We start from the raw sequence: 23,893 nt of genomic DNA, 5'->3' as shown, positions 1-23,893 counted from the left end.
TAAACACTACATCTTAGTTATACCTAAGAATGTAAAAAAATTACTGATGCAATTAAATCTAAAGGGTTTTTTAAAATCAACCTAGCAAATGACATTATGCTTAAATGCCTAAGCTACCCAGAAATACATTGAGTATTAGTGACAGTACAATGAATTATTATAAAGGTTTCAACTTCTACAGCTAAATAGCTAATAAAACTTCTTCCTGACACTATAGTGACAGCAGTTTGTATACATAGCTTATTAATGGGAAAGACCATTAGCAATGCAAGAGTATGCTGTCAATTTAAAATAAGAACTGATTAAATTCTCAGTCCATACACTAGTCTCCCTTCCCAACAGGCTGCTTTTAATTACTCTGCAAACTCTGGAAACTAGCCAAGAGGTATTGCATAATACAAATGAGACATTAAAAAAAAAGACGTAAAAGCGACCTCTGATGAGGACTGCATTTCCAAAAACGTTGGACTCGAAAGTCATGAAGACTGACGTCATCCACCTCAGCACAGAGAAAGTACAGTGTATGAATATCATCTAGTTTGCTCATATTACCGCCGCAATATGCCTCAAAAACTAATCTGAATAGTAGTTATAATAGCTTGGTTTATATTCCCATATAGCTCTTTACCTCTAAGATGGCAAAAGAAAAGTGGGAGTATCAACTGTGATTTCTGTGTCCCAAAACCAGAAAAAAATCAGGCATGTAATAATTTCCAGACAGTAACAAGCTAAAAATGGAAGGCTTAATAGTAGTATTGAATATAATATATAAGCTATACAAATATAAAATAATATATGAACTATATAAATACTACTATTAAATATAGTAAAATGATCTAGCGGAGGTGTCCCTGCCCATGGTAGGGGGGTTGGAACCAGACAATCTTTAAGGTCCTTTCCAACCCGAAGCATTCTATGATTCTATGACATCATAAGTAGCATTAACTACTACTAAGTAAATATTACTCTACTGTCCTGATATAACAAGCTTTTACATTTTACTAAATGTCAGGAGTCATCTAAACAGGGAGTACACACAGTGGTTGGCTCAGACATGTAACTGAACATGGAAGCAAACATGCACGTTACAGCTCTCAGAGCTAGACAGAGAAACGTTTTACTTTCGCAAATAAGTGCTTTTGAACAATGTAATGATGTTACTGAAATCCTTTGGTTTTACTTTGTATTTACAAAGTGAATGACCAGAAACATAAGCAAGTGAGGATGTAATACCATTTTAAAGGAAATGGCTGTTTCCAGTGACTAGAACCCCCGAGAGAATCTCACCTAGTTGATGCAAACCCGCAGTGCCTCATTGAGGTAAAGATATTAGATGACTGCAGAACAGATGCTACTAACACAGTTTGTGACCACCCTATCCTTAAATAATTAGACCTATTGTCTCAAACTTTTCCCAATATTCTGATTTATCTCCAGTAAGGTTTTTTAGATTTATTGACTTCTGATTTATTACATTCCCAAACTAAAAGTTTTCCCTTTGACGGGAAAATGGTAGCTCAATGGCTCCATTACTACAGGGGCTTCCTGAAGCAACACTAAGTAAAAAAAATGAAGACAGCTATATGACTCAAGAATATTTTTTCTTGCTCTGCTAACATGATTTTTCCCAGCTTGCCTTTCTGAAAAAACAAGATGAAATATCGGTTCAGGATTACTTTGAAATGACAGAGACTGTTGTGTAATTAAATACTGTGGTCTTGTCAACATCACTTCTGGCTCAATGCTTTCATGCAATTACCTACCCTCTTCTACTGTCGAATCCAGCTGGGTAACTTTGACAGCAAGGCGATCAATTCTGTCTTGAAGGGAATTTGCTCTGATGTAGAAGCTGTTGGCCTCATTAAACAATTCACCAAATATGTCTTCAGCATGTTTGCCTGTGTAAGAAAATATACAGGGAAATCCCTTTGCTAAGGGCTTACAAAACACAAGACAAATGGCTTCAATATCATGAAGTTATAATAAAACACAGTAGCTGCAAGATTATAACAGCTCAGTTTGTCATTCAGCAAAATTATAGGCAATAGATTTGGACAAAATCTCAAAATATACCATAAATGCTGCCTGAAGTCTGTTCTCCTGGACATTCTGGTTAGTCTTCCACTTAAATAAATTTTCATCCATATGTAGCTGAACTACTGCCAACAGACACAAAACTGATCATTAAAACCTGCCTCTGTGATGAAAACAAAGGCCCATCAAAGTTATGTCTGGCCATAAAAGCTTCTGAAGTAAATTTTGAAATCTAAAATCTTGCAAACCATTAGGATTTAATTGTAAACATGAGCAAAACCCAACACCAAAACGAAGGCGAAGTGAAACAGATAAAAAGCAGGATCCTCATGCAAGGCAGCCCACTTACCTCTACAAATGCTCACTGTAGAAATGTTGCTTCGTCACTGGAGTCATTTGAGAGACTAAGATGGCACTGACCACATTTACCTGTGGCCAGTCTGGACTTATAGCTCAAAAAAGGAGCCTTCAAACTTTTCAGCCTCCCTTTCAGCTGCCTTATTTTTCCCATCCCTATGAGCCTGGATAGTCCAGTTCAGATCTGCAGCCTCAGGCTCTACCCAAAAAGTGCTAGAGAGAACAGGAGTGCCACATGATAAACCCAATCCCCTCTGGGGCCACAGATCCTCAGGCAGGCCCATTCCTTTCCTAGACCTCCCACCTCCCAAAGTAGTAGGCATTCTCATCCACAGTTTGACTCTCCTTCTGGCCCAGTCCAAACCTCTCAACCACTCCAGATCAGAAGCCCCAGTTTAACACTTCTCCTGCCCCGGAACTTCGCCTATAAATTTCAGATTCCACCCAAATCCATTGCTCCTGCTCACTCAACTGACAGTACTGCACCTACTTGTCTCTTAGTCCCTCCTACCCAGATACTGCTGCTTCATTTAAGATCTCCCCCTCCACAGTTTCTGCAGCCAATACCCTTCTCAAGACATCCACACTCCATCAGTTCTCCATGAAAAAGTAAAATCCTGTCTCCTGCATTTAACCATGCTTTTAAACAAAAATAAATTTTAAAGCCCTACTTCTGAGTTAAACTCCTCTCGTTATGACCTGTATCAAGATGAGCCTGAAGAGCAGAAATGTAGGGGAGGGGGAAAGTAAGACTTTGTCTAACAGTTGGAACATTATGGAATATATATTAACCATCTAAATGCCAGTGACTTCCAAAAGAACAGCAATTGTTGACATTTTAAGTTGCGTCCTATAACCAACCTTAATATTTTACAGAGGAAAGACAAGACGTAATTAAAATTTCCGTCAAGATCCCATCCTGGGAACATCTGGAGACCATAATTCAAAGTAAAAAAATAGCCACACTTAGGAAATCAACAGGATCTGCCCTTTTCTTGGATCATTTAGTTGGGGGGAAGAGAACAGCAACAACACTAAAACAATATCTGAAAGCACTGTTTGTGAACTACAAATGAAAAAAAAAGAAATTTGATTGCCTTGCTTTGAGTGGAGGACTTTACCTGTAATAGATTTTTCTCGCTAAACATAAGATCCGCCAATAACTAACGCAAAATGTTAGATATTTTGGTGTATCCAAGCTCTGCTTCATATGTATGTGGAAGGTGGATAGGTAAGGTGTGCTGCCCTCCTGCTCCTACCGTCCTCCCCCTCCAAAACAGAAGTCACACAACCACAGAATAGCTGAGGTTGAAAATCATCTAGTCCAACTCCCTGCTCAAAGCACGGTCAGCAGACCAGGTCGCCCAGCACTGTGTCCAGTTCAGTTTTGAGCACTTCCAACGACAGAAGCTCCACAATTTCTCTGGGCAACCCGAGCCAGTGTTCAACCGCCTTCACGCTAAAAGGGTTCTCTAAGTGCTTCCCAGCAGCTAGCTGAGATTCAGTTATAATCCCCATTTGATTTAGTTGCTGCAAATGAAAAGGTTGTTCCAAGCTATGGAATGAATAAGCTTTTCAACTCTGCAGATAAATAAAGCAGGCATTACGTTCTTCAGCCACCAGTATTCAGAGCTCAAAACATCAATAAATTTTAACGGATGCTAGTTTATCTTAATATAGTGAAATCAGCCTGCGGAGGGAGGACTGCCAGATTCTAACATTAAGCACATCACCCCTAGAGATGTCAAGCAGACAGGTGCTTGTCAGTTATCCTTCAGAAGGCAAAATAAGTCATAAAGTTGATTTGTGGGAACATACTACTTTTAATATTGTATTTTTTTTATTTTTTTTTTTTTAAAACACTTGCTACTCTAAAACAAGTGAAAGACAGGTAGTCAATCTTCTGTCAGTAAAAACAGTGACACGGTAAAGTAATATTGGAACGTGCTATTCTGATTAACATGATGCAGTTAAGTTTTAGAAAAAGTAATACTTCTCTCGTTTTCTATGTTAACATCTTTTTTATTATATTTTTAACAATAGAGAAACATGCAGGAAAAAAAACCACCTGAAGTTACAAGCATGTATCTTTCAACTTAAGAGCTGATTTTGGTCATTTAAAAACATGAGGTGCTTCCCAACATACAGGCAACCTAAACATTAATTTAAAAGAAAAACCACCAAAGGAATTACACAGTCTTTCTTTCTAATGCTCCGTCCAACCACAGAAGTAGCTGAGGCGAAGTTTAGTCATGATGCTGCCTCACCAAATCCCCGCTCTCAACAGATTTCAATGTCATTTAACAGAAGTGCATCTTTCTAGCACGTCCACAGGTCATCTTCATAGAGCTGTATATTTAGTTGCTCACAAAATAAATTTCCAAGCATTGTGAGACATTATCAAGAGTCTTTCACATATCAGAGTATTTCACAAATAATTGTGAAACCTCTACCCAAGTTCTACAGTAATTACATGAAACGCCATCTTGCCATATCAGTTTATAACATCTCTAGCAGAGACTAGACACCATCTGAATTAATTACAATTGATTTTCACATACTGCATAAAAAGGTGTGCATTAATACATTGAATACATTGCCCCAAAGGTATTTTTTGTCAGCAGTCAAAATGCTCAGTGCTGTAACAGAAGAGGAATTCAACAATGGTGCTGGCTTGTCTCAAGACTGGAAACCCAACAGTGTTACTTTGGCTAGTTTTCTTTCACATATTTGAGTCTAAAAAGTACAGCTTTGCTTTGCATTCCTTGTTCCACAGCACAAGTACATGGAAGAACACATTCAAGCTAACAGAAAGATTTACAGTGCATTGAAAGGGTTACGGTTTTTAACACCATGAACATGCATGATCAAAGAGAAAAGGTAGAGCAATGGCATCAGCTGGCATCAGGATGCCAGTTCTACAAGACACTGGAAGAAAGATGACACTTGGGCTCCCCCAAAGGGAGCCAGCGACGCACTAATGCTCTCCTCAGGGTCCTAGGTAAGGACTGAAACGCCCTGCAGAACTAGGTGGTGTTTTGAAAATTGGAATTCACCCAGGACATGACCATTTTATCACAGCATGGAGCAGAAGACAGTGATTCCACCTACACATTTCTAACTAATTAGGCATTAGAATCATGCTTCCCCCCCCCCCGCCTTTTTTTTAAAATAAGCAAAAGAGGTAGGCTGTTACTGAACAGGTCTTGATTCTTACTTGCCTCATCCTAGTACCTCCAGCACGATACCTAATGCCAAAAAATGCTGACTTCTCAACTCAACCCAACTGAGCCATGGTAAAGAACAGTGTCACAGAAAGTGGGACACAGCGTGCTCAGGCCTGCAGGCAAAATACTTCCTCTGTTTTCTGTTGTACAGCAAAAAATGTACAGTATCACTTGCATATGGGTCAAAGTAAGTAACACTATACCCACGTACAGATGGTTTATACCTGTGCAGAAATAAGATTTCAGCTTGACAGGGACTATCTGAATGAATGGAGAAGCCAAAGATAGAAAAATACAAAATATTTAAAGGAAAGAAGTTAAGACGTGGTAATGTAACTTGAAACACAATGAATATATTAACGCACAGACTGAAATCTAATTAAGAAAAGCTCAATAAGAGTACATATGGACTTCTAATATTTAGTCTTCAATGACAATCAGATGTAATTTATTATTTCTTCCCCATATGTACATATATGCAAAACTCCAGAATGAAACCACAGTGCAACAGATCCTGTTGCAGAAAGCAGCTTTTTTCACTGGCTAGAGTCCTGCGGCCATCAGACCAAACTCCACTGCCAAAAGTAAGGGAGTATTTTGTGGAAGCTTTCTTCAAAGCCTTTGCTCCATGACTGTGTTTACTATGTAAAGCATCATGGTACTCACAAGCATGGGCTGCAAACGCTCCCGGTCCTGCCCCCGGTAGATTCTCTCCTCCCAAGTGGAGGTGAATCCCCTTGTCAAGTTTTTGCCTTATATAAAAGTGCACAGTTTCATACAGAATGCTTCTCACTCTGCCTGTGCTCCAAGCCAGCTGGCTGCAAACAAACCCAAATCTGAAGACATAACAGAAAAAAAAAAGCAGCTCCACTGAGAGCACATTCCTTTTGGACAGGAACTTGTTCACGTCTCCTGAAAAGAGCAGAGGCAGAAGCAAGCCAAATTTGTACGCAACAGCACAGATCTGCCAGTTTTTAAAATCCACACTGAACTCACAGTGCAACATTAAAAAACAGTGTGACTGCAAGACAGACCTGCACTTGCTCTCTCTATGCTTCAAGCTGTGGGAATACCAACAGGCTCTGATGCTGTCAGCGGGACATATTACATTAGCTCCAGCACAGCGTTTTCCTATGATCATTTCCTTGCTCCCGGTTGGCTTGAAACACAGGCAAAGCAAACGCTGTCTACAGAAAAAACCCTCTGCAAACATCACAGATTTTAGACTGTGGACAAGCCTGGTGACAGACTTCACTCATTAAATACCATGTATTCATCTGTTAAAACAAAGGACACATCATTTATTTGCATAGATCTTTAACTTGACACAAATAAAGAACTTTAGGGCTGTCTACAGAGACTTCTGATGACCCAAGAAATACACCAAGGGAAAACTGCAGGATACGGATTGTGTAAGTAGCCAGTTCCTCAGCAACAATCGTAAGAGGATCTGCATAGGCAGTGTAACAGGCAGATTGGTCCCAAAACCAAATCTGGAGAAATGAAAGCTAGACATTCCTAGCAAGTCAGACAAGTTAAAAGGGTATTATTGACACGTTGGCGTTGTACAGTACCCAAATGAGGTCTTATCAAATATACGTGAATGTAATTAAGGAGATATTAGCCGTTCTTCTCAATTTTCTGAAACTTAAGGATGTCAATACTGAGCAACTGCCTGATAAAAGAGTAAATGGAACTCAATGACAATACAAACACAAATTAACTATAAATAACATTAGACACTAAATCGGCAGCTACTGCTCAAGAAAGATCAGAGAATCACTTGGCAACTTCGCTGAAAATATCAACTCAATGTTTAGCAGCAATCAAAATTTTATAAATTCTTAGGCAACTATTGATAAACAGAAAAAGTCTGTTTTGATTATGAAGTCCTCAACACTCCACCTTAAACAAACCCCAACATAGCCCAACTTACACAGCCAAAGCAGAAATAACAATGATCAGAACTACAAACTGGTTTCTATCCAGAGAGTTCTAACAGATCAGGGCACTCCAACCTGGAAAAGACATCACTAGGAGAACACGATGAAAACTTAATAAAAATCACAGATGATTACAGAAATACACAAGATGAAAACACCTTTCATTATTTTTCATAACTCGAGAACAAAAATGCATCAAAAGGAAGAAACAGATGAACTTCTATTGTGGGACACTCTGCCACACGTCATTGGGCAAGAAAACACTGCAATCCCTATGTGAACACCTCTAAGCAATTCCGCAGATGACAGGTTTACAAATGCTCATTACACGGGATGATTCTGAGGGACCTCCAGCTCAGAAAATCCCTGCATCACTGACTACCGGTAAGGGGAACATGCTGTCTTTCTTCTACTCTTTAGCTAAGCATAGGCTATTTCGTATCATCACAAATTGAACACCAGACTTAGTGGGACTCGTAGTTTAAACTCCATACAGACTTTCTTACATTCTTCAACAATTTCCATTTACAAAGTGAAGAAACCAATGAAATGATAATTTCTTTTCTAGGACCAGAGCTATCAGCACAAACAACAGCTGCTGATTGTTAAACACTCTCTGAAGAAATCTTTTTTTCTCATTCATTAAGAAATATTATTCTTCTTGCAAGCACTCCAGGCATGCTTCCAGAATTGCTAGTTGGGGTGTCAACTAACAGGTGTACGGTACTGTCAGCTCTGTATGGAGCTGACGCTGGCTTGCCTCACCAGAAGCCTACAGGTTTTTTCAGTGAATGCCATTCTTTCAGTGTATGTGCTTAATTTCATTCATATGAATTGATCACATACACATATAAAGAAAAGCCTTAAGAAATATTAGCACATTAAAACAAGAGGCAGAAGAGTTTACTGGCTTCATCCTATACAACTGAAAGCCAAGAATAACTCAAGTGCTAGTCTTGTTTCTTGCATCAATTTCTCTCATCTTAGAAAAATTCCCGGTTTTGTTTCTCTGATAGTTTTGAGGGAGTTTGTTTGGGGTTTTTTTTGTTTGGGTTTTTTTTCATGGCTTTTTTTTTTTTTTTTTTTACACTTGTAAATCTTAGAGAGGCTCTTGTATAAACTTCAAAATATAGAAGAGCGTAAAAGCAATGAAGTACCATTATATTATTATATTACATAAGCGGCAATGTCTTGTATCATGATTTTGCTATTTAAAACAAGTAGTCTTAAGGCTTTTCATTAATTCAGTTTTTTCATCAGGAATGAAATACTTGCAGGAAGTTACAGATACTTACTTAAGCTGCTTAGCTGGCGTATGATAGCAGCAAGGGTACTATTCGTTACACATTCCAGTTCACTAGTAATTCCCTCTGGCAGAGCTCCTCGGCAGAGATGCCGCGGTTCAATGTTCCTTTTCACCAAAGGCATGGCTCACAACCTGGAATTTACAGAAAATTATGTATTATATTTACAAAAATGAAATTAAGAGATATGCATCTGTCTAGCACATATTCCTTGGTTGTTTGGGTTTTTTTTTTTTCCTACAAAATACACTTCACCTTTCTTCTTTTAAAGCACTTTGCTTTAACGTTCCCACTGTAAGATACTGTATAATTCCTACCGAGGCATCAGAGTCACGCACTCAAGCCAGAACACAACAAGAGCACTGCAGATAAGCCCAGAGGATACAGTCTGTGTAGATAATATACACTAAATCCAAGGCAAAAAGTGTAATATTTACTGTCTACACAGACCTGTGCTCCAGTACCAGAATCACTGAACTTGAGTGCACATTTGCATTTATAAAAAACTGGCAGTCCCCGCAGGAGTGGCAGGAAAATCACTGTCTGGAACAAGCTGGCTGGCTGCCTTGGCAAGCTGGACACCGACGGACTACCCATGCATTACAGCCCCCCGACTACGTCAGACACCGACCTACCCTTGCTCCGACAGGTTTTTGGTCAAAATGCTAAACTCATCTGACAGATAAGGGCAAGGGCCTCACAGAAATAGGTTGGGTGAGAATAAGAAGCTGCAATGTAAGGAAGAAGATGGTTTTCCACAGGTGGTGCTGAATGACAATCTGAATGAAGTAAGAGCACATATTGAACAGATTTTGGGAGCACGGCAGATGCAAGATGACATTTATCTGAGAAAACAAAGGCTGTCAGAACTGCTTTTCTTGGAAAAATAGAAGAAACTAGGATGGGGAAAACAAATACAAAAAGAGATCTCAAAGTGTCACAAAAAGGCACAATGGCATAGAAAACACCAGCTTGCAGAGAGCAGCTTTGAGAGCAAGGATGCCCAAGGGGGACAGAATTCCCCCAAAAGGCAAATGAGAGCATATAATATAAAAAGTTCTGAAGTGGTTTTCTTTAAAATGGTATTAACACAATTATGAGTCTATTTGATTAGCTTTTTTTAAACACTGACAATTCAATGTCCATGCATTACTTATGAATAATATTCTGTTTAAAGATTATATGGTATTGAAATTTTCTGGAATGAGAAGTTACAGTGTTACCAAGGACATAAGTTCATTTGGAAAAGACTTAACCGAAAACTTCTTTTTTATTGCACTAAAGCAATTAAAGTAACCCTTCCATTTCTCTCATTAAAATCACATTAGTAAATTTAAAAGACCTTTTTTGCTTTTCAAATGTTGCATAGTGATCTCTGTAATGACTTTCCCCCTGAAGGTTTAAAATATTTTCTTCTCAAGAACATTTCTAAAAAATTAACAACTTTTAAGCAATTAGCAAAAAGCAAATTATTTAACTGTAAGATTATTTCAGAACAGGCCAGGAAGAAATAGGCTCATGACTTCTGAGCAGTAGTCTTGAATTTTATTTTACATCTTTCTTAATATGAGAAAGTTTATTCAAATACGTCAGAATTTAAGGCCAGATGAGTTTGCTAAGTTTTAAACAATACATCAGAGGTAAGAGAAGAACAATTTTTATTTTACATTAGACCAAAAAGCTTCTTGTTTCTGTTCCATGTTTTCGTATTCCTCTACAAACAGATGCATTTTAAAATATCGCTTGATATCCAATGCAGTCAGTTTTCTGGACTTGATCAAAAAATAGGTAAAAACTGGAAATTCACAATTATTGAAGAGCAACATTGAGCAACATCACACTGCAAACAGGCTAGGCTAGCACAGTACAACTATGAAATAAAAGTCATTATGAGGAATTATTTCACTCAGCAATAAAAGTTTCATAAACATAATTAGTAAGAAGTAAATTAATAGGAGCATAAATCAGTGCTAAAGCAGCCAATTCCAAATCTTAGTACTACTCCAACACACAAGCTGCAATTTTTGGTTTTCTCTGTATTATTAACAACACTGTCATACAAACAGGCATTAAAAAAGGGTAAAAAGACTCCCTACAACTATGACAACAGAATTCCTGAAATATTGGTGGGTGACTAGCCATCTCAAAATTGTCTTTCCTTAGAACTAATTTTTATGTGCAATTCATCAGTAAAACACTTTGGTAAAAAAGGCAACCATTCTACTGGGTTTGGGCGTTGTGGAGGTTGGTTTGTTTGCTTTTTTAAGAGAATTACTGGGAATGTGTTTTGCTACACATGTTCATCCTCTCAATTTCTTTTTTTTAACTGATCTCACTTAAACCCTTAAATGAAAAGACCAGAAGATTAGCAGAATAAAGCCTGGTTTCCCATGGCTTTCTGTCTAGCATTCTCAGAGCTGGCCCCCCTCTTACCTTTTGCAGTTTACCTGACTTTTCCCCCCCAACCCACGCAATGCACCAGGGCCAGTCGGAAGCTGGCTGCACGCTGGCCGGCTAATTGCCTGCTACCTCTTGAAACATCCACCACACTGAGTATAATCAAAATCCCTTTCACCAGGAGCACTAATTTAAGTCCCTTCTCCACATCATGTTCTTCCTTGCCTATAAAAGCTAATTTGAAGAAAACATAGAACTGCAGTTTGACTTTTTCCTTTTCTCATCAACTCTTTATGAAATGGTCCAATGCGTTCAAGAGTTAGCAGGGGAGAGACAGACCGACACAAGACGTCCCATTTCTTTAAAGAGCAAGCTAAAACACACAGCAGTGCTGAGAGTGGGGGGAAAAACAAGTTTAATTTTTGAATGCATAATTTAAATTATTATGCATCCACCTCATTTCAGTGTGAAGTTTAATTCCAAAAGGTAAACTGAACACTGATGAGTAAATACATGCCACAGATTAAACCATGCCATAACTGCTCCTGATCGGGGGGTGGGGGGGCGGGAGGGGGGGCACAGAGCCAGGGAGGGAAAGCCTGCAATTGCAATTTTCTTCTGGTTTAAAACCTTCAACTATCTGAATCAAACACTTACAGATCTACCCAGTCTTAAACCACACACAGTATTTTTTTAAGTTTCTGACTTAACTACCAGATAGCAATGGTGGCGCTTATCACAGCATTGCAAAATTTTCTCTTTGCCTATTAGAAACACACCTGTTCTTTATTTACCAATTTAAATAAAAACAAAGTAACATATAACCTGTTAGTAAATAGAAAAGCTCACATCCTTGCCACTAAAGCACTACCTCTCTTTTCTTCACCACACACACAACTAAACGAACTTAATCTCTCAAAGAACTTCATGAGAAGTGAAGCTAATATCTTTTCAAAATATATGTAACAGGAGATTAAACAAGAAAACAAGACAAAATAAGCCTCAATTACAGGAGCTTCATCAGGCTCAACCAGGCTGGGGGGTAGTATGTTACCAGGTGCAGAAGAAAAAGCTTTGGCAATAGCGGTTCCATTGCCTTCCCAATTCATCTTCCACCTGTTTCGAGCCACACTTCAGCCCCATCTTATTACGAGATGAGAGATTCATTGTGATACTCTGTCACTGTGTTAAACACATTAGCATTTGGTAAATCACACTCAGATTTACAACACAGAGGTTAAGTAACAACAACTTTTTTTTCTAGCCCCAAATAAATGGAAAACATAAGGCAAAGAAGTTGTTATTCTTTTCAAAAATTGTATCAGTTCAGAAGATCAGGACCAATCATAGTGGATCATTTTATTACATATTTTACCCTGGCTAAGTACGCAATACAGCCCTAGACTTACCAGCATAAACAAGTCCAACGCTGCTCCCTGCACAGAGACACCTATGCTGGACACAGCTAGCTTTAAACCACCGGCTGCATCTGACACGAGAGATGGAGGATGTAGAAAGATGCTGTACCACACATATATAACTGGCTGCACTAGACATGTATAAGACACTAGCATCAGACCAGAAAAACAGGAGCAGAAAATTGGGAGTCAAAAGGTGAAGAAGAAAACTAAGAGGGTAAGATGTGGCTTAACATCTTACTAAATCCATGCGTGCCTCACTGGATGTGGATCGGATGCAACATCTGGCTGGACTGAACTCTGACTAGAGCACAACCAGACACTGCTCTCCAAACCGCACAGCCATCAGCAACTGCAGCGCTAACCTAACTCCATTTCCACACGCATTCTGAAAGGATGGGACATCAGAAGCTTGAATTAGCTTAGATCAGCCCATTAAAAATTCACATTAACCATGCTCCCTCAGTACTCTCGCCTCCCTTTTTCTTCTTTTCCCCACCCCCCATAAAAACTTGCGTAACTGCCTTTGTTTTAAAATTAGAAGGCACTTATCCCAGTAGTTATTGCTGTAGAGGCAAGGAAGGTACAGAAAGAAATAATCAAAGAATTTTTGCTTTTCTTTCCACACTTCCCCTGTAGTTGCAGAAGTATCGCTCCAGGTCAGCTCGGACCACCTTCCTCTGGCCAACAGCTGTTAAACTGCATGTAGGAAGTTTGACATTGTCTTGGCAAGTCAGATTTTAAAAAAATCAAGTAGAAAGCAGATGTATAGTAACAAACATGAAAGATGACAAACACAATGTACAATCTTTCCAAACAACAGCAGAGCACAGCTATTACAAGAGACACGCCGGGTTTTCAAATATTTGAGCAACTGGCAAAAACCCAAAGCACCAGCTGTTCCCCAAACCTGCCTTTTGCCCTTTCACATCCCCAAAAAGGCACTGTTATTTACACTAGGACTAAAAGTATGTAGCTGAATTTCATGGTTCTTGTAACATTACAAGTTCTTTATACCACAAAACGAATGCCAATTCATTATACAGTCCCTCTACTTGAGAATGTTTCCTTATTACATTTTCTCAAAGACATTGTTCAATCCCTTTTTTAAACTCTTAAGAGATTCCTTCTTATAGCCTCTAGTAAAATATAACAAAGCTGAACATTTTTACCATGAAAAAGAGCTTTCCATACATCCATCCCAAATTCTCCCCGAATATACACTATTATTTTCAGTGAGCTTTAGAGCTTTTCATTGATGAATCTCATGGTCCCGTATAAAAAGAGAGAAACTACCGTAATTCTTCCTGTGGAGAAGAAAAACAAGAGATGGATTGAATACACAGCTTGTCCACATATGGATTGCTACATCCCATGTAGCAGATGGGATTCCATTCAAAATTAAACACCTAAATTTGTATAACTACACATGTATGAGCTCAGTGCCCGTATTCAGCAGAAGGCTACAGAGCAACTAAATCACTGCATCTATTGATAGACAGATAGCAGGACGACATGATGAGCTCAGACACCTCATGCGTGAGCTCTGCTATGCACCCACCTAAATCTAGGTGTCTGAATCTAGAACCACATTTCACCTCAAAACCAGAGAAAAACTGTCAGTTTCCTCACCTCTAGCCCCACGATGAAGTTACACTACCTCCTAATCACGCTGTCTCTATGCCTAGGGCATTTCAACACTTCAGATGTTCACAGGCAGTTAAATTTTCCCATACCTAGTGTTCTTGCACTCAATTCAACAGGCTAAATTTCCACCTCTGAATGGCACCCAATGTGGTAATACTGCCCATTTTCCTATTCAAGTTTGTAATTCTAGACAGTCTGCAATCGCCTCACCTTCAAAATTTATGTATGTGCTAAATAGGAAGAGAAGGGAAAGAGGAAGATGAAAGACCCCAAACACTAGTTTTTTAGATGCTCTCCATTTTTTCCACGGAGTCGCTATTATCACAGATCTCCCTGCCCTCAAAAGGCCCCTCATCTTTCACCACAGAACACAAAGGAGGGGCTACATGGATAGCAGACACCACTATCCTCTTAACTTAAGGGAAGGAAAGGAATACACATGTCTTTATTTGTGTCCTTTTCTGTTTTTTCCTTTGGCCTAAATGATGATGACTAGGAATACGATGTTCAGGAACCTTTCCTATTTATCATCTGTGAACATCATCTACTTTATCATCAGTGACAACTTAATAACAAATACACTGAAAGTAGCAAATAGTCTGGGAATCATTATTTTAAGTTCGTGATCCATATAATGTCATATTCTTCTGCACTTTTTAAAGTTTGGGTTTGTTTTTTTTTAAATTTGTCACAATTTAAGAGACAAACAGTGTGTTAATTTTTATTAGTTAGTATACTTTTTTTTCATGTTTCCCCTAATTTTTAGTGCAACTCTCTTGATTTTGATACTGAGTTTGCTGAAACAAGGGGGAACATTTTTTAGACATACATAACAGCATCTAATAGAATTCTGTTCCTTACGGATAACTGAAAATCAAGAACAATTTTTTTCTTATCCATAGCAAACAACATCTTTCAACAAGACAATACACATAAAGTGAAATGCCTAGAAAATGCCCATCTCAAAAGAATAGCTAAAATTTAATATATAGCAAACTCTATCAATGTTATCTCCCCAGAATTTCCTCCTGATCTACCTGAAAGGCACGACAGTCAAGGCTGGAATGAAAATAAGTTTTTTTCTTCTTAGCATCAGACCACCACTTCTAATTCTCCTCTCACGCCATACCAAGCTGAGTACTGGCAATGATGAAACGGGCACAGAAATCCCTAAAGCAATTTTGTTTCTTTAATGGAGCTTTAATTTTAATGTCTGTTGCAATGAGCTATTTCTGACGGTTCACCAACTTAGGTGGTGGTTTGTTTTTGGTTTTTTTTATTTGGCTGGGTTTTTGTCTGTGCTGAGCTCTTCAGGGCAGATGTTATGGTCCAGGGATATTATGAAGGAATCAAGATATTAAGCAATGACAAGAAAAAGGACAACAGGCAAGGGGATGGTGTTTGGTTTTATTTACAACCTAAATATATTTTATGGACTTACTTTTCCCTAGCCAACCCTCCACATCTCCAAAAAACCCATAAGAAGCATAACAAAAATTTTGAGTTGGTAGTAACCTCTGCTACCACTGTGGGTCTGCAACACAAAAAGTTTACAGAACCATTAAAAGGTGAACATATTAATTTAGAAGTTTCCTCCAATTAAAAAGCTGGGAGAGAAAAAAGTAAATGGGTCTCCACGGCACTGAACACTTATGTTTCAATTACCTTAATACATTTAGTTCTCATCAGAATTTCACACTAATATTAACTCTAAACAAGCATCTGCAAGATGACATTCCCTAATGTATGGAAAAAAGGTCCTGAAAATGATATAAACTGAAATTAAGTAACTATTCTTTCTATGAAAGTACACATTGTAATATAAAGGAGGATTTAAAATATTATCAGCAATTCTGAAGACAAGTCAGAAATCTGCATTATTTTCTCCAAACCTTGCTGGATGATTAGTATTTTTTTTTGGCTTTGTTCTACCACGGCATCTTTGCATTACCTGTTGACTGTGCTTTAAGAAGGTTAATTGTGCACCTGCCATGCTGTAACAGTGTTAAAGGTCTCAGCAACTTTAAGTACTTGCGTCTATAGTTCACTGCTTAATAAGCATTTCTCAATGAACAAGACTGAAGGATTGCTTTAAAGAAATTACTGCTTTAAATTTTTTCTTCCCAATAGAAATTATTCCAAAACTACAATCCCCACATTAACTTTTCTCTATCACAACATTTTTCCCCAGCAGTTTCCAAGGAAATATAAAGTTTCATCTTCTGCTCCAGAATAAAGGATCGTATACATCTCATCCAATTAAATGGCTTCACCATTGTTAGAGGAAGAAATAGAAAGATTTCTTGCTCTCTGCTAATGAAGCAAGCATACAATCAGTAGCATAATCAAGGTTACTGCATTGTTTTACCTCCATTTCTGGGTATACAACCATAGTTCTTTCAGGCCCAACTAAAAGATACCTATGAAATACAGAACACATCTACTGTCTAGGAATATCAGTTTTTTCCCCTGAATTAAATTTTTTCATTGTCCAAATTAATGGATTTTGCAATTTACATTCACAGCACTTTTTCACACTGCCAAATACACAAAAAACACCGCCAGTAAATTAGTTTGGATTTTTTTTCCCCTGTCACTTAAATCTTTATACTTTTTAAAGATGCTTTATGATTTTTTATAAAGATACAGGAAAACATATACACACTGTATTTTTCATATTGAAGTACTTGCTTTTTTAAAAAAAACGCTAATCATTTACTTTGTTTCTTCACAGGATAAGCTTTCCCCATCTGTGAATATCCCTCAGTTAGTTTTAACCTTTCTTCTTTTTTCATGCTTATCTTTCCTCTGAAAGCTGAGATCTTTGTTTGGCTGTGTCACCTTCTTCTGTTTAACTTTCTCACTTAGAATAGCTTAGTGCACTACAATAATAGTAGTTTCAGGCTTTAAGCGTCTCATTCTCAAGTAGCCTTCTTGAATCTAAGGTAAGATTCCCAGTCCTTAAAATTCTTTTCCTTAAACACAAAACAGTGGAAGAAAAACCCTGTGGTCCCAACTGAAGCTATTTGTTAAGCTTTTAAATAAGATTCCTCCTTCACTAACACATTTTAATCTTCTTTGGTACACTTAATGTTACTTAGATATCTATTGAAGAACAGATTTGCTTACCTGAAAACTAATACAGGTTCAGAGATTGCACAATACAATAGCTTGCTGTACTGAATCCAGTCACTCTGCCAGCATCGGATCCACCCACCCTTTTCTACTCATCCTGTATCAGGATAAAGATGATCCAGGACATCTTCACACATGACTAAAGTCTTTCGTTTCTAGATCATATGCTATCCTTTCCCCAACCAAAATTTTGTTCATTATGCCAAAACACTAATCACACTTTCTCTCAAAAGAAATAAGGCTAAAGGGTACTAAAGAAATCCAACTGATTAAACTGGAAGTCATCCACATGTGATATACCTCTTGCTGTACAAAAAAAAAATCAGGATAAAAAAGTACATGAAGAGCATGGACTGAAAAACTCTGGGAAAATGTGTACAGAAGCATTGACCCAAAATAAAATTTAAATCTGGTTTAACAGAACGATATGACCTGATACTGTGCTTGAAGGTAAAAGGTGGCTGGTCACATCAATACAGCATGCTGAATGGGGAAAAAAGTTGATTTGTGCCCGTCCGGGGTCATGTCCAGACCAAACACTGTTAAATTTATTCATTGTTCTATATAAATCACATTTTCTCTTCTGTCTTCTTTCCATATCCACATGGATAATGTAACCACACATGCAATGACGACAATTCACATTGTTGCTTTCCGCTGAACGAACAGTGACCAGTTTAAAGTATCAACAAAAGATGCCGACACGTTAATCTTGTTCTTAGCATGATGGCTGCTCATCCTGCTCATAGTCCCTTTCCAGATGGCTCAGTGTGAAAGCAATGGTGGGATGAGGAAAAAGGAATATTCCGTACTGTTCTGAACATCTGTTCCACTGCCTTTATACATAAAAAAACCCCAACCTTACTGCCACTATCAATTTTACTATTTCAACCTAATACTACTAGGCTAACACTATGTAAAAGTGTTATGCGTGTACATAAGAAAGGAAAAATGTCTTTAAGTCACATAAGAGCATTTGTTTACTTTTTGCTGTCTTAAGAATGGACTTGTTTCAATAAACAAGTACTTACACTGCACTGAAAACACATTTTTCTTTCATGTGACCTTTCTTGAAATCTGTATTATTCTCCAAGAATTTATTATCGTCCCTTCTCCTATTCAAGCAAAGAGAACTGAACTGAGTCACCATTTGTTTCCCTTTAGTTTTATTTGTTTGTCTTTACTGAAGAGATATACACTATGCATTTAAGCTTGTTTAAATTTTATTTGAACAGTTTTGCACAGCAACTCAAAAATATTTTCCTTGTGCATATACAGATATAGTGGTAGCTCTTTGTTTTTTAAGCAGAGGTGAAAAAGAAATAGAGATAAATATTTTGCTACGGCATGCAGTCTACCTCTCAAATAACATTTACCCTTTAAGAATACCATCTCTTGAAAAGAAGCACTCAGCCAGAACAAGGAGAAGGAACTCAGCGTGGAGTTAAGAAAGCGAAGGAAGCAGCGCTTTGTCCTGCAGCACAGGAAAAGAGACTTAGATTGATCATCCCCCCTCTTTTGTATCATCGTCTTGACATGTGCGAACCATACGGCTGCTGAATTATTCAGCTCTTTCTACTTTGAATAACCAACGATTACATACATGAAAATTCAGAAGTACTGAAACACTGACTGGAAAAAAGGCATCCTGTGAAATCTAATTTTGTTTTAACCTTTAGGACCTAAATGGCAAAATCCAGTGAGAAGCATAAACTGGATGAGGTCAAAAGGAACAAAATCACAAAACAGCAGAGAGCTGGTTATAACACCAAGCTAATTAGGTCAGGAACAGCCTTCTACTAGCAGGTCAAAGTGTTTCCAGATGTCAGCAGGCTTGGATCTTATCAGATTTGAGTATAGAGTTCATTGTGCAGATAGATCCACATATTTCTCTCTCTTCATAGCCAAACTCAGCAGCCCAGATATCTGAGAAAATGTCTACAGGCCACTATTTCAACAACCAGGCAAAGTATTCCCATGAAATAGCTAAGATGAACCTAGCCTTAGAAGTAAATCATGGTTCAAACGTTTTGCTGTGTGCTTCCAATACTTAGTGATTCCCATCTATTTAGCACCTCAATTTTTCTAGCACAGTAATACCACAGGGCAACAAAATGTAAAAAATGACAAAACCAAACAGACCTGCTATTTAATAAATATTGTTACTTAACTAACAATCAACCCTACCAGGACATTTCCCACCTACAGGAAGTTTCTTTCTTGTTCACCACCTGCCTATACCAGGATCTGTTTCGACTGCAGTCCAAAAGCATCATTACAAACACGAATTCCTTCTTCATCCATCTGACAATTAAAATCAGAGGGCACAGAGTAGCTTTTAATTTCCCAATTTGCTATAAACTACCAAGAGATTATTATAAGTGTGATTCTTTCAATATGGTCTCTTGAATAATGGTCTTATACTTCTTAAGAGTGCTTACTTTAAAGGTGTTTTGGATATCTAACACACATTCTTCTAATAGTTAGAGTTATGGAAAGTCACATTTTATCTACATTACATAAATGGAATAATTCTGTAACACAAGAATCATTACCATATGATACTTTATCCTACTTTAGACAATTTGATGCCAGAACAACTTGAAACAGAATATTAAAAGTCTGCAACTATAAAAAAGCCTTTTCTTAACATATAGGCTACAATAATAATGTTAGCCTTCACGTTTAGGCTACAATACAAATAGCTCTTGGAGACCATTTTGAGCGCATTTGTCTCAGCCTTCCTCCTTCACAAACAGTAAGTGTTATCAGCAGCAAATACCTTGATTATTTAAAGAAAACGTAAGTTGCAGCTAGGCCTTGCTGACTTACATTGATCCCATTTAACAGAGCCTTACTGGATTTAAAGCGCTTGAAATAACTGTCTGGGTCACAGCCCATGTGACAAAGGCAGCCCGGTAAGGCCTCAGGAGCCCGCCTGCAGGGAGAACATGCCGTTCAGATCCTCAAATGACCTGAAGCTAAACCAGAAGCAAATTCAGTAATTTGTTTCTCAGAACTCCAATTAACCCTAAATTGCAGGGAACAGTACAAAAGGGATGAAGTACCCACTTCATTCCAATAATATCAATTTTACAGCAATACACAGTGTTCCTTATTTCCCTTATAAACTAATTTACCATTAAAATCGTTTCAGAGGAGCATTTTTCAGAAAAAAAAATGTTCTTAAACTATTCTTCCCTACAGCAGTTGATCTAAAATGTCACAGGGAAGTGTTAAGTTTTCTCATAGTTCAGTTAATCCAAAATCTAAAGTGTCATAGGGAAGTATTAAGTTTTTTATAATTCTTTTCCATACCAAAAAACCACCAAAAAATCATATATGCTTATATACACACAAGTACACAGTTTGTGTACATATATATTTGATATATATAAATACACACAGAGATACATACACATTTTTTATACATGACACTCTGCGATGATGGAAGACAGCAATAACGTAGGTCAAACTATGAAAGAAAAAAACACTTTGTACCGTGACAATTCAGCATTAATCTTTGTCTGCCTCGACTCCTAACACGCCTTCTCTACTCCCAGTCCTCACCAGGCAGAACAGACCTTCCCACTAGGAAACAACTATCAGGCTATTAAAGTGTACCACAACCCCTAAAATACCTTGTAGTCAAGCAACTTCAATGTCCACCTGAACAACCAGGTTCTGGCAGCCAGGGGCAGAAATTTCCTGCCACATGTTCCCAGCATGCAGACAGCCCATGAAGATTTAAGTTAATACAAAATAAATCAGCACCCCTAAAATTCCTCAAACTGAAGATTTCCATCCACCCCTACCATGGAATTTCAGCAGGGAACTCGGGATTTCCCTCATTTTTCTGACTATGAAGCTACCATCAACACTGCACTTTCCCTATATAACAGAAACCTGGAAGTGGCAGCCAGTCTACATGGGGGGGGGGGAACATCACAGATTTATTTTGAGTGCATTTTAAGGAAAAACTGAGCAAAATATTTTGTGTTTGAATCCAACAGCTGAGTCCAAGTGAATCCACATAAAAATTCCCAACTATTTTCATCCTGAGCCAAGTGCGCCATCTGTTCCCATGAAGTCCATCTTCTGGTGGCTACTGTACTACAGCGTGTCACAAAGTGCCAGGCAGTCGAGGACTGGTGCATAAATCAAGAAAGATACTATGAATGATAGAGAACAACACTCAAAACGGTGGCAAAAAAAGCAAACACTACCAAAAACCAAAAGCCAAAACAAACCACCCACACCACAAAGCACAAGTAGGCTTATTAAGCCACAGCATTAATGCAGCCAGGTATTCTTTGTGTATTGTAGTTATTTCGCTTTCGTGCCAAAAGGAGGGCTGAGTTCTGATATAAGGTTTTCCCAGAGTGGGGATGCTTTTTATATCTTTCCTAATGCCAGCGTTCAGTAACTTGAACATTAACAATGCAACTTCTCTCAGGTAACCTTCCCCTCTCTCCCCCACGTGGTCAAGTTAATCACAGAAACCATTCGCGTTTGATGCGCAAAAAATTAGCAATTCATAATTTTTCAGTTCATAAAACAAAACAGTAATAGTTACAGATAGCACAGCAGAACATCCAGTTATAAGAAGCACAGGAGCTCCTTTACCCCTACAATTGAATCACATGCAAGTAATACAGGGTCCATACCTCTCTTCCTGGCCTTATCAATACTGAAGACATTTTTAAAAATTAAGTTACATGGACAGATATCCATTTATACCTTTCACAGGAACAGCATACCAAGAGAAATGAAACTGCAGTAAAAAAAAAATAATCTGAATACACTTGATATATCTAATATTTTAACATATGAAGCACATCAAGATTGATAGCAGCTACATCTCCCAAAATATAAAACATTACTTTCCCTTGGTGTTTCTGGCTCTTCTGTGACAAATCCTCCCTTTTACTAGCATCCCAAACTCAGGTGTCAAAGTTCTTCCCATCATTAACTTCCTAATAATTCAACATATAATACTTGTCTCAGCTTTTTTGTTTGTTTTGGATTTGCTTTGTTTTGGTTTTTTTTATGGCGGGGGAGGGTGGTGGTGTGCGTGGGTTTTTAAGTAAAGCCTAAAATGAACGTCAGGCATTAGTAAAAGTAACATGTTTTGATACAGTAACGTTGGCTTACAAAACCTTATTTTCAGCATTAAAGAGATTTCCTTGTTACGCATACATAACTCCCATTATGAGACAAATAAGCTACTATAAAACCATAGTGAGTCTCAGACCGAATACGGCAGTTAGTCTTCTCTAAAAATCCCCTTTCAAGACTTGAAGGCTGAAAAGCTGCGTTCCATGAAATCTGGCACTGTATCAACAGATCTCCATGGAGCTAGCAGGGTAGAAGTGCTCCAGAAACCAGCTTCAAGGGGGGGAAAAAAAAAAAGTATTCTTACCATGTATAATCAATCACTAAGAGGTTTAAGCAACTTTTTTTCCCCAGCTAAAATCATTAAATCTTAGCTATGATTACTGAGGATGCAGAGGTTACCAATCATAATTTTTAAACTCTGCTTTCCTACAATATATCAAATTAGTGCATTTAAATATCCTTTGTGGAACCTTTTGTAAACACAAGTCTTTATGTCTTTCTTCAAGACATGTATGCATGTGTCTCGAAAATGTAAACATCACTTTTTTAAGAGTCTATGAAGTTTCAGAACCTAACATTGAATATTTGGAAGTATCATACTGATTTACAGTTATCTCTGTAATTCTTTTCTTTTAGTCAATGCCAAGTGTGGGTGAATTCGGAGGAAACAAATAGTATAGTAGTATTACACAGTATAAAATAAAAGCAGAACTGAACAAAATACATGGAACCCACAAGAAAGGGCAGCACCATCCATCAGTGGTTTTCCACTTGTGGACCTCTGGGGATGTTCAAAGACTTCAAAAGGAATTCAGAAAACAGTAACAAAGGTTAAGGACTACATTAGCAAGCTGTGTGGTACAATAGGAGCAAAGAGACCTGCAGAGAAGAGTGGTTAGTGCTGATGATTCTGTCTTATATAATTTTTTTTTTTTCATAGGGAAGCAGGGATATTTGTTCCAAAATAGCTGGTCTCATGGCCCATTAGAAGCTGAACACCATTGGGTATGCTCCTAGAGAGCATCTTTTTCATTTAGACTCAAGCAAAATGAAAAGAATTCATATACTCCACAACTGGGGAATTCACATCATAAACATACTCCTGGATCCAAACCAAACCAATAGCAAAATGCACCCTAAAGTGCCTGTTGTCTCAACATAGAATCACAGAATCTTCATGGTTGGAAAGGACCTTTGAGATCATCGAGTCCAACCAAACAACCTACAATCTCTGCCACTAGAGCATGCCCTGAAGTGCCACATCTAGACGTTTTTTAAACACCTCTAGGGATGGTGACTCGACCACCTCCCTG

General features: G+C 38.0%; 1 protein-coding gene across 6 annotated transcripts in view; it reads right to left on the bottom strand.

The window, feature by feature from the left end:
* The window catches only part of WASF3 (WASP family member 3), a 76,797-nt gene that overhangs the window by 19,797 nt on the left and 33,107 nt on the right, over positions 1 to 23,893 (bottom strand). For 5 of the 6 annotated variants that reach the window (XM_063331621.1, XM_063331665.1, XM_063331654.1 and 2 more), the window contains 2 exons: positions 8,857 to 8,999; positions 1,764 to 1,898 (listed from right to left, as the gene is read on the bottom strand). In XM_063331621.1, the coding sequence (XP_063187691.1) occupies positions 1,764 to 1,898; positions 8,857 to 8,989 (268 nt within the window). In that variant the 5' untranslated portion in view covers positions 8,990 to 8,999. Of the gene's footprint in view, positions 1 to 1,763; positions 1,899 to 8,856; positions 9,000 to 13,852; positions 13,946 to 23,893 lie in introns of those variants that run through there. The other variant, XM_063331643.1, reaches the window with a different exon arrangement.

Source organism: Chroicocephalus ridibundus, chromosome 1, assembly GCF_963924245.1.
Source record: "Chroicocephalus ridibundus chromosome 1, bChrRid1.1, whole genome shotgun sequence".
Lineage (NCBI taxonomy): Eukaryota > Metazoa > Chordata > Aves > Charadriiformes > Laridae > Chroicocephalus > Chroicocephalus ridibundus.
The sequence above is the reverse complement of the archived record's forward strand: the minus strand, read 5'-3'. Positions and strand labels throughout refer to the sequence as shown.